The sequence below is a fragment of the Ahaetulla prasina genome, chromosome 2, assembly GCF_028640845.1.
Source record: "Ahaetulla prasina isolate Xishuangbanna chromosome 2, ASM2864084v1, whole genome shotgun sequence".
Lineage (NCBI taxonomy): Eukaryota > Metazoa > Chordata > Lepidosauria > Squamata > Colubridae > Ahaetulla > Ahaetulla prasina.
Window position 1 is genome coordinate 16,342,135 of NC_080540.1, and position 12,089 is coordinate 16,354,223.

At 44.2% G+C, this 12,089-nt stretch overlaps 1 protein-coding gene across 1 annotated transcript in view; it reads left to right on the forward strand.

Moving 5' to 3' along the window:
- SAPCD1 (suppressor APC domain containing 1) overlaps positions 1-12,089 on the forward strand; it is a 39,271-nt gene that overhangs the window by 13,290 nt on the left and 13,892 nt on the right. The window contains exons 2-3 of the mRNA XM_058173046.1: positions 6,178-6,308; positions 11,775-11,912. Coding sequence (XP_058029029.1) covers positions 6,178-6,308; positions 11,775-11,912 — 269 coding nt within the window. The remainder of the gene's footprint in view (positions 1-6,177; positions 6,309-11,774; positions 11,913-12,089) is intronic.

Consider the following 12,089-nt stretch of genomic DNA (forward strand, 5'->3'; position numbering starts at 1 on the left):
TCCAACCTTCCCTTCGTGGCGAAGGTTGTAGAGAGTATGGTGGCATATCAGTTTCCCTTGCACCTGGATGAAACTGTCTATCTAGACCCGTTCCAGTCTGGCTTCCGGCCCGGTTACAGCACTGAGACGGCTTTGGTCGCGTTGGTGGATGATCTCTGGAGGGCCAGGGATAGAGGATGCTCCTCTGCCCTGGTCCTATTAGACCTCTCAGCGGCTTTTGATACCATCGACCATGGTATCCTGCTGCGCCGGTTGGAGGGATTGGGAGTGGAGGCACCGTTTATCGGTGGTTCTCCTCCTATCTCTCCGATCGGTCGCAGACGGTGTTGACAGGGGGGCAGAGGTCGGCCCGAGACACCTCACTTGTGGGGTGCCGCGGGGTCGATCCTCTCGCCTTCTGTTCAACATCTATATGAAGCCGCTGGGTGAGATCATCAGTGGCTTCGTGTGAGGTACCAGCTGTACGCTGATGACACCCAGCTGTACTTTTCACACCGGGCCACCCCAACGAAGCTATCAAGTGTTGTCCCGGTGCTTGGAAGCCGACGGGTCTGGATGGGGAGAAACAGGCTCAGGCTCAATCCCTCCAAGACAGAGTGGCTGTGGATGCGGCATCTCGGTACAGTCAGCTGAGTCCTCGGCTGACTGTCGGGGCGAGTCATTGGCCCCGATGGAACGGGTGCGCAACCTGGGCGTCCTCCTGGATGAGCGGCTGTCTTTTGAAGATCACTTGACGGCCGTCTCCAGGAGAGCTTTTTACCAGGTTCGCCTGGTGCGCCAGTTGCGCCCCTTTCTAGACCGGGATGCCCTGTGCACGGTCACTCACGCCTCGTGACGTCTCGCCTGGATTACTGCAATGCTCTCTACATGGGGCTCCCTTGAAGGGCATCCGGAGGCTTCAGTTAGTCAGAATGCAGCTGCGCGGGTGATAGAGGGAGCCCTCGTGGCTCCCGTGTGACACCTATCCTGCGCAGACTGCACTGGCTGCCTGTGGCCTTCCGGGTGCGCTTCAAGGTTTTGGTGAACATCTTCAAAGCGCTCCATGGCATAGGGCCGGGTTACTTACGGGACCGCCTACTGCTACCGGATACCTCTCACCGACCCGTGCGCTCTCACAGAGAGGGACTCCTCAGGGTGCCGTCAGCGAGACAGTGTCGTCTGGCGACACCCAGGGGAAGGGCCTTCTCTGTGGGGGCTCCCACCCTCTGGAACGAACTCCCCCCAGGACTTCGTCAACTTCCGGACCTCCGAACCTTCCGTCGCGAGCTTAAAACACATTTATTCATCTGCGCAGGACTGGATTAGTTTTTAAATTCGTGGGTTTTTAAGGGGTTTTAAATGGGTTTTTAATGGGTTTTTAATGGGTTTTATTATTTGCTAAATTTTAATTGCGGCCAAATTGAATAAGTTTTTTAGTGGTATTTTAATAGTATTTATTTTGTAATAGTACTGTTTATTTTATCTGCCTGTAAACCGCCCTGAGTCCTTCGGGAGAAGGGCGGTATAAAAATTTAAATAATAAATAAATAAATAAACTATGATATTTTGGGTGGATTGTGAGTTGTCACCCCAACCTTTCTGGGGTTCATTAGATTCAGGAAAGAATATTATTAAAGTGGACAGAGAAATAGACAAAGTTAGTATCGATAGTCCTCGACTTAATTGAGCCCAAAATTGCTGTTGTTCAGTGAGACATTTGTTATGTGAGTTTTGCCCCATTTTACGATCTTTCTAGCCACGGTTGTTAAGTGAATCATTGCAGTTGTTTAGCTACATGGTTGCTTAGTGAATCCAGCTTCTCCATTGAGTTTGCTTGTCAGAAGGTCTCAAAAGGGGATCACGTGACCCCAGGACATTGCAACCATCATAAATACGAACCGGTTGCCGAGAATCCGAATTTTGATCACGTAACCTTGTCGTAAGTGTGAAAAACAGTCATAAGTCACTTATGCAAACTCAATGGAGAAGCTGGATTCACTAAGCAACCATGTAGCTGAACAACTGCAATGCCATTGCAATTTCAAACGGTCGCTAAACGAACCGTTGTAAGTCGAGGACTACCTGTACTTTCCTCCTAGCAGTCTCACTGCCCCGGCCTTTTCTAGCCAGAAGCCCGATTTGCGTTTACTTTGCCAACTGTCAAGTTTTCCCTTAATTGAATTCGTGGAGGAAGGGAGCCCTTTTTTCCTTCGCACGACTGTGATCCGAAGAAGATTTGCCCAAACGCCTGCCAGAATGAATTAAGTCAAGAGCGGGAAGCAAAAAAACAGAGCACGCTTCTGATTGGGCGAGGGATTTAAGAGGCCTGTTAAGCATCGTGTGGAGAATATCCCGTTGGCGATGGAAGGGCTTCGGTAGGCCTTCCGACCGGCAGCTGATCCCTCAGCTGCGGTCTGTGCAGTGGGGAGACGGTGGCTGCGGCTTCAAGCATTTGGCAACGAGCCTCAGACGTCCTTCCATCTGTCAAGCTGACCCAGAGCCGCTTGGCTGAGCAGCTGCCCCATGATCCGTGACAGATGGCTGGCACCCCTCATCCCATGCTCAGGAGACCTCATGTATCGAGGGGTGGACCCAGGCAGCCTTCCCGGTCTCGCGCACCTGTGCCCCTTCATGTCTTCACTTTAACAGAGTTGGAAGGGACCATGCAGGTCATCTAGTCCAAACCCCTGCCCAAGCAGGATACCCTACATCTCCCTCTATCTAGGATCGAACTCACAACCTCCTGATTGTGAGGCAAGAACTCCACCTCTAGGCCACAGCTCCACCTAAAGGCCCTGTCTTGGGCCTTTGCACCATACGTCATTAACCAACTTGGATTTTGGACCATTTCTTCCCGGATTCCTGGTGCAGGTGCAGATGAGGCTGTGTGAAATTGGGGGTCCTCGACGTAGCGACTGTTTAGCGAAGTTATGACAGGCTGCCCCCGGGAGCACTTGTGAACTGGATTCGACGTTCTGACAGCTGGATCCCCCTCACGGTCATGTCACTGAACTTCAGGCGCTTTGCGGCCAGGCTGCATTTATGGCCATTTTGCTATGTTCTCACAGTCATGTGGTTGTATTTTTATAAAGGTATTTGCTGAAAATCAGACTTGTTGGTAGTGTACTCTTGGTTTACTTAATGACCACTATGGTGGCTTTATGGCTGCCACCAAAAAAAAAAGGTCATAAAATTGGCTCGGTTACATGGGTGACCCGATTTATGGTTGTCACAAGTTATAACCATGAAGGGCAGGTTCTATTACCGTCATAACTTGAGGAGTACCTATATTGGATTAGATCAGCTTCCCAGACTGAAAAGTGCCTACGTTAGGGCTGCACAAGCCAACAGCAACCCATTTAGGACAAACTGTGATCTGGCAGAAGCTTCAGCACCCTTTGTTTCAAAATTAAGGTAAAGGTAAAGGTTCCCCTTGCACATATGTGCTAGTTGTTCCCAACCCTAGGGGGCGGTGCTCATCTCCATTTCAAAGCCAAAGAACCAACACTGTTGGAAGACGTCTCCATGGTCATGTGGCCGGCATGACTAAATGCCAAAGACGCACAGAACGCTGTTACCTTCTCACCAAAGGTGGTCCCTATTTTTCTACTTGCATTTTTTATGTGCTTTCGAACTGCTAGGTTGACAGAAGCTGGGACAAGTAACGGGAGTTCACTCTGTTACACATTACTGGGGATTTGAACTGCCAAACTGCCAACCTTTCGATCGACAAGCTCAGTGTCTCTTACCCACTAAGCCACCATGTCAGTTAATGGCAAGGTTGTAGTTAGATTGCCTTGAGGTTGCTGCCACATAAATTGTGCATGGCCGATCCCTTGTGACTTGGCGAGTAATAACTCTGCAAGCTCTGTGGTTGGAGACCTTTTAATATTTAGTACCTACATGAAGTCCCAAAAATGCTTTTCCAAAAGGCATCTGGACTTTCTTGGGTTTTTTTTCCCTTTGAAAATGTTTCACTTCTCACCCAAGAAGCTTCTTCAGTACTAAGTTACTGGATGCCCCTGATTAAGATTGAGAAATGCAACAAAGGCTACATTGGAAAAAAAGTATGGTAGAGAGTAAGGAAGATGAGCTTGATGGAAATTGGGTTGTCATGGCCACAAAGGGTAAAATGCTTTTTAAGCCCAGAAAGTTGAGATAACATTTGGAAACAGATCAGACAGACCACTCCCTCGTTCATTGAATTATAAGATGGAGGAAACGGTATATAGCACAATCAAACTTGAAAGATTCTGTTATCATAGCTAGTCTTATAGAATTATAGAATAACAGAGTTGGAAGGGACCTTGGAGTCTTCTATTCTATTCTATTCATCTCACCAGGTTCCTCAACTGGCTATTGAGAAAAAGAAATAGAAAGGATTTTGCTTTTTTGGTGGATGAGCTTAGAAATCGTCAGATATGGTTTAGATGGGATGTTCCAGCTGGTTTAACAGTAAATCATATAGGAAGAAGATATTGTCTTAATACAGTACCTAAAGCAAGAGATTTTTATATTAACGTATTAAAGGCTGGAAGTCCGCATCAAATAGTTGGGATTAAAACTGATGCAGAAGAAGCATTGGAAAAAGTAGGGGATGTAAAGGAGAAAAGATCAAGTCAAGTGGTTATTAAATGTAAAGAACAAGGAGTAAAGAAGCAACAATTTCAAGTGAATAAAGTTTCTCTTTATGGGAAAGGTTAAATTATAATTAACTTTTGTTAACTTATATATGTTTGTAAGAATAGTTATTTGGAGTTTGTAAAATTTATTTGTATCTGTTTGAATTTATAATTTAAATGTTGGAGATGTGACTGTAATGATGTTATTTGTTTATATATGGTTGAATTGTCAACAACTGAATTATTTGATTTGGGGGTGTCTTGATAAAAACAGAACAAGAAATGGACTTAATTAAGGAATGCATGAAAATGGCTATAAATTATTTGGTAATTTATAGTATTGGAAATATTGGGAAGAATTGGGATTAAATGTAAATGGTATTGTTTGAATTTATATTCTAAATGTTGGAGTGACTGTAGTAATGCTAGTTGATTATATGTGGATTTGTTAAAATTTAAATTAATTTGGATTAAAAAATAAGGTAATGATAATAATAGATTAAGAAATGGAGTATTAAGGATTGGATAAAAATGATATTATTTATTATTATGTATGATGGATCTATAAATCTGGTGGACTATACAAGATATTACTTCAAAGAATAATAGGGAGTAAATTGATTTTAATTTTAATATCAGCAATTGGACTTTTGCTACTGAAATATTGGAAGATGGAATATTGTATACTGTTGAAGATTGGATACAAAAATTAATAAAAGAGAAAGCAGAAACTTTAGAGTACTTAAAAGACTGTCTATGAAAGAATATTGGAATGGAGAAGAAGGATTGAAAAGCTTAAGAATGGATAGAATGTAATTGTAATAGTTTGTTCTCTTTTCTTTTTTTGAGTAGATAAAGGGAGTTAAGGTACTAGGGGAGGGATGGAAGTTTATGGATTGTTTGCTTATTCTGGTTTATGATTGTTAGGTGATATATCCTGTATTTTGCTCTGGGAAGTCGGGGGTGGGGGGATTGGGTGAAGTGGGGTTGGAGGGAGGGGATAGGGTGAGGGTTGGAGGGAGGAGAGGGGAAGTATGGGTAAAAATGTTTGTAAAACCTTTTGAATAAAAAAAAAGTAAAAAAAAAAACGAGAAAAAGAAAGATGTTTCTGTTTGGAAAAATCCTACTTAAGGGTGTTTGGGCAGGATGAAAAATGAAGGGATTGAGTCAGTCGAGGTCTGTTCAAGATTTTGGTTTTCCTGTCAAGAAAGATGAGAGGAGTGAAGAAGGCTGGCTTGGTCCAAATGTACCATCTCAAGGTGCCATCTAGAATCTCCAGAAATGACCATTATTGGAGTTGCAGCGTTCAGGAGGAAAACAGTCCCTGTGTTAGTTTTATTGAATGAAATGTATCAGGCAATGGATCATGTCAACAAGAACAAAACAACATATTAAGAAAATTGATTTAGAAGAAGTCTGTGGCGCCTTAGAATCTGTGTTTTTGATGCCCTCAAACCTGTGCAAGCACTTTGTAAAATCATCTGGCAAAAATATAACCAAACAGTTCATAGTTAAAGGGGGAGTGAATCTCAACATAAAACAAAACTCCAGTAACCTTTTCTGTCTCTTTCTCTAGGAGAATCTGATGGGAAAGGTGTCACTCGATCCAGGAGCACAAACAGCTTCTTGTCCCAAAGTGGGCGGTGCAGGATGATTCCAAAGGAACCGCGTAGACACACCATTTCCGGTGCCGTGGAATATGAAATGGTAGGGGGATCCGGAGAATGATTCCATGGGGTTAACTAGAAGTTTATTATCCTCTCCTTTCCTTTCCCTTCCCTTCCCCCTTCCCTTCTTTTCTTCCTCTCCTCTCCTCTCCCTTCCCTTCCCTTCTCTTATTATTTATTTATTTATTTTATTTTGTCACACAGTATATGTAAGCATAAGCATGAAATTACTATATAATATATAAGCATATATATAAGTATGAGTATGTAATAACTATATTAATTGGATATAACGAAAGGAAACAATAGGACAGGAACGGTAGGCACACTTGTGCTCTTATGCACGCCCCTTACAGACCCCTTAGGAATGGGGTGAGGTCAATAGTAGACAGTTTGTGGTTGAAGCTTTGGGGATTTTGGGAAGAGACCACAGAGTCAGGTAGTTTATTCCAAGCATTAACAACTCTGTTACTGAAGTCATATTTTCTGCAGTCAAGATTGGAGCGGTTAACATTAAGCTTAAATTTATTGTGTGCTTGTGTATTGTTGCAATTGAAGCTGAAGTAGTCTTCAGCAGGAAGGACATTGCAATAGATGATTTTATGAGTTAAACTCAGATCATTTCGAAAGCACCATAGTTCTAAATTTTCTAAGCCCAGGATTTCAAGTTGGTGCATAAGGTATTTTTTTGTATTCAGAGGAGTGGAGAACTCTTCTTGTAAAATATTTCTGGACACGTTCAATTGTATTGATGTCAGAAATGTGATATGGGTTCCAGACAGTCGAGCTGTATTCAAGAATTGGTCTAGCAAATGTTTTATATGCTCTGGTTAGTAGTGTAGTGTTTTTGGAGAAGAAGCTACGCAAGATTAGATTTACAACTCTTAAAGCCTTTTTTGCGATGTAGTTGCAATGGGCTTTGGCACTTAGATCATTGGATATGAAAACTCCAAGGTCTTTAACAGGGTGGGGGTCATCTGTAAGGTAATGTCCATCAAGCTTGTACTTAGTGTTTAGGTTCTTTTTTCCAATATGTAAGACTGAGCATTTGCTGGTTGAGATTTGGAGTTGCCAAGTTTTAGACCATTCAGATACAAAGTCAAGGTCAGGGTAGTTGTATTGTTGGTGGTGTTAAATAGTTTGACGTCGTCAGCAAGAAGAACACAATCACTTGTAATATGGTCACAGAGATCATTAATGTATAATATGAAGAGTGTTGGTCCAAGAACGCTGCCTTGGGGAACGCCACTTTTAACAGGAACAGGATTTGATAAGAGCATTGTCAATTTTGACCAGTTGTTATGGTCACTTCATAACATAACATAACAACAGAGTTGGAAGGGACTTGGAGGCCTTCTAGTCCAACCCCCTTCTTGCCCTTCCCTTCTTTCTCTCCTCTCCTCTCCCTTCCTCTTCTCCTCTCCTGTCTACAGATCAGTTTCACGCATTGCAAAACAAAATCATACCCACTCATACACCCCTATATGCTCTGCTCTCTTAAAGGGTGTCTAAGTTAATACTGAAACAAGCCACAAGGACAGGGAAAAGAAAGAATTGTGTCATTTGGGCTGGTCTTGAGTGCAGTTTTCTTGTATTGCATCTCCCCCACCCCCGACTTTTCCCATCCTGTTCTCCCGAGCCATTTTCCCTGTCCACTTGGGTCGGGGTGGGGGGGAGGGAATACGGGATAAAATGCTCTGAATAAATCCTCCATCAGTGCTTGCTGATTCAGTACCAGAAGTCTGGTGGCCAAGTTTTTAGACATTCAAAGAAGTTAATCCTCACCCCGCTGCTCACCTCTTCCATTTCCGAACTCATGTGGGCAGCTGAAAAGACCGGGCTTAGAGGTCCTATTATCCCGGACAACTGAGGCTTGAAGTCTAAGCCGGCCTGCTTTGAGAACTGCTGAGTTCAGCGGAGTGGGGCAAACCCGAATTTTCCAGACATGGAGTATATGCCCTCTGCCGGGGCAGGGGAAGGGTCACGGGGAGGGGAAAAAACACAGAATAAAGCAGAGGGCTGTGAAAAAAAAAAAAAGGAAAACAAGGACAGGCATCACAAAGCAATGGAGAAGAAGACCGCAGATGGAGAAGCAAGTGGGAAAAGCAGAGCAGAGGGGCCCGGAAAGTTAGAGAGAAAGCCGTCGGGAGAAGAGCGTGAAGGGGTGGCTACAGATGAAGAGGCAGCAGGGGTTGAGGTCGGGGGGCTGCTAAAGAAGGAAAGGGATAGACAGATGGAAGGAAAAAGGGGGTTAGAAAGGAGAAAGTTGAGGGGAGGTTGGGAGGAGGGATGGTTCAGAAGTGGGCAGGAAGGAGGTGTTGAAGGAAGGAGGGCTGGCAGGATTTAAGAAGGAGAAGGGAGATGGTAGAGTGGCCCGAAGAGATCTGACGGGTGGGTTGCAGGAGGAGAAACAGGAGGAGGAGTTGTTGTCCGTTTGTGGGTTTTACACACGCTTAGTAGTGCGATGGTTGCAGCTTTGATGTCTGGAAGTCTAAGCAGGCCGAAAGAAGTGGTTGACAGAATCCTAGAATTGGGGAGGGACCTCAGGAATGAGTTAGCCCAACATTGCAGCTCAGCAGAAGATCTACCAGAATATCTATGACAGCTGACCAGCCAGCCAGCCAGTTGAAAGACCTTCAAGTGAAGGTTGACGCTCATCACTTCATAGGTCAGCCAGTTGCTTTGACTGGCAGCTGGCACAGTCAGGATCTTCCTTCTGAGGTCTAATTTGAAGTCCAAACTTGGTGAAGGAGAGTAAAGTAGGGTGCTCAGTACTTCTGCTGCCCGCAACCGCACGTCCACCATGGCAGTTCAAGGAGGCTACACCATCCTCATCATCCCGCTGGGAACGGCCCTCAGCAACCTCCACGCCTTGCGATTCTTTATCTGGGTAAGTCCTTGTGGGGGCCAGGTATTCATCCACTCACCCAGCCTGCATGCACCTTAAACAATATCTATTTGCTCCGAAGTTCTGGAACGACAGGTGCACAGCAGGTAAAATCCTGCAAATGAGGACATTGCTTTTCCCCCTTAGTTAATTAGTTAGTTAGTTAGTTAGTTACATTTATATCCCGCCCTTTTTCGAAGACTCAAGGCGGCTTACACTATGTTAGCAATAGTCTTCATCCATTTGTATATTATATACAAAGTCAACTTATTGCCCCCAACAATCTGGGTCCTCATTTTACTTACGTTATAAAGGATGGAAGGCTGAGTCAACCTTGGGCCTGGTGGGACTAGAACCTGCAGTAATTGCAGGCAGCTGCTGTTAATAACAGACTGCATTAGCAGCCTGAGCCACAGAGGCCCCTTAAGTGCTGGAAGCATCATCATCATCATCATCATAATAATAATAATAATAATAATATAATAATAATAATAATAATAGTAATAACAGAGTTGGAAGGGACCTTGGAGGTCTTCTAGTCCAACCCCCTGCCCAGGCAGGAAACCCTACACCATCTCAGGCAAATGGTTATCCAACATTTTCTTAAAAATTTCCAGTGTTGGAGCATTCACAACTTCTGGAGGCAAGTCGTTCCACTGATTAATTGTTCTAACTGTCAGGAAATTTCTCCTTAGTTCTAAGTTGGTTCTCTCCTTGATTAGTTTCCACCCATTGCTTCTTGTTCTACCCTCTAATTTATATTGTGCTTCTGCTTAACAGTCACCAAAGTCTTTCTTGGAAGCCTCATCAAGAGTTGTGTTTTCTCAATCTTTGGGCTGACTCCTCTTTTGGTACAGGTGTGTGTGTGTATGTGTGTGTGTGTGTGTGTGTGTGTGTGCATGCTCACCTAATTATTACTTTCTTCAATACTGCTAGCATTGCCAGCAATGGTTTAGTTTCATAATTATGGTTCTCCGCTGTTCGTTGTAACTGGGGGTGGATTTTGAGGCCATTGCAAGCTACCCTGAAAACTGATTTGGATAGAACTCCGCGTGCAGTTTTTACCATGCTGTAGAATTTTATTTTAAAATTAAAAAAAAATAATACCAGAGGTTCAAATTAGCTGTTCAACCAACTGAGCTGCTTCCGAAGAGCCAAAATGCTGCGAATCTGCTTCTGGGTATGAAGAGGAGAAAACATGGCTTTTGTTGTAATTGGTAGACAGAATGAGGTTATGAGGTCGAGTCTCTTCTGTAACAGATGGGCGCTTATCAAAGAGGGATCCAATCTAGAATTAAAGAGAAATTTCCTGTCAGTGAGGACAATTAATCAGTGGAAGGGCTCGCCTCCAGAAGTTATGGGTGCTTCAACACTGGAGGTTTTCAAGAAGAGATTGAACAGCATTTGTCCAGAGTGGTCTACGGTCTACGGTCTCCTGCTTGAGTTGGGGGTTGGACTAGAAGACCTCCAAGGTCCTTTCCAACTCTGTTATTGTGGCTATCACACAATAACAGATTATGTGTCTCAGATTATATCCACCCCCTTGGGGCTTTCAGTCCTTGGAACAGAGAGCTGAGCATTAACTCCTCTGAATGCAAACCCATCTGTTCCTAAATTATGGATCTTGGGGGAGATGACTTCCTAAGAGTCATCTCCCCCAAAATAAGGGGCGTGCATCACAAAAGTGCCGACCGTTCCTGTCCTATTGTTTCCTTTCAATATATGCGCGTGTATATAATGTTGTGACAAAAATAAATAAAAAAATAAAAAAAATACTGTAGGTCTCTTTTCAGGGTATCTTGTGTCTAGTTAAAAGTGCTCGGGGTCATTGTAAAGAAATTCTCCTGGGAGCCAAAGAAGCAGCAAGCTGCACGAATTACAGTTTTTCTTTCTTTTCCTTCCTTCCTTCCTTCCTTCCTTCCTTCCTTCCTTCCTTCCTTCCTTCCTTCCTTCCTTCCTTCCTTTCTTTCTTTCCTTTCTTTCCTTTCCTTTCCTTTCTTTTCCTTCCTTCCTTCTTTCCTTTCTTATTTTTCCTTCTTTCCTTTTCCTTCCGTCCTTCCTTCCTCTCTCTTCTTCCTTCCTTCCTTTCTCTCACTCTCTTTGCTTGCTTCCTTCCTTCCTCTCTCTCTTTTCTTCCTTCCTTTCTCTTTTTCCTTCCTTCTTTCCTTCCTTTTCCTTCCTTCCTTTCTCTCTCTCTCTCTCTTTCCTTCCTTCCTCTCTCTTTTTTCCTTCTTTCTTTTCTGTCTTTCTTTTACCTTCCTTCCTTCCTTTTCCTTCCTCCCTTTCTCTCTCTCTCTTTCCTTCCTCCCTTTCTCTCTCTTTTTCCTTCCTTCCTTCCTTCCTTCCTTCCTTCCTTCCTTCCTTCCTTCCCTTCCTTCCTTTCTCTCTCTCTCTCCCTCCCTTCCTTCCTTTCCTTTCTCTCTCTCTCTTTCCTTCCTTTCTCTCTCTCTTTTCCTTCCTTCTCTCTCTCTTTCCTTCCTTCCTTCCTTTTCCTTCCTTCCTTTCTCTCTTTCCTTCCTTCCTTTCTCTCTCTTTTTTCCTTCTTTCTTTTCTGTCTTTCTTTTACCTTCCTTCCTTCCTTTCTTCCTTCCTTCCTTCCCTCCCTTTCTCTCTGTGTAGCTGAAGCAGATGCAGCAGCTGGAACGAGAACGTGATGCCTTGTTGCAAGGCCTGGAAATGGTTAACCAGGTCCGCGACTGGTTACAGTGCCACCTGCTGGAAGCTCAAAAACGCCAGAAGCATATGGGAGCCCAGGCGGTAAGTCAGGGCGGGCAGCCTTTTTGTCTGTCACGGCTGTGGTGGGTCTTCAGGCACAATCCGAGGGAGTTGCATGGCAAGCAGGAACTCCAATAAAGATTACATGGTTGCCGGGCCAAGTGTGGCCTGATGCAGCTCTAAGGTGGATGATTGCCAACCCCCCTGTGAGTCATAACA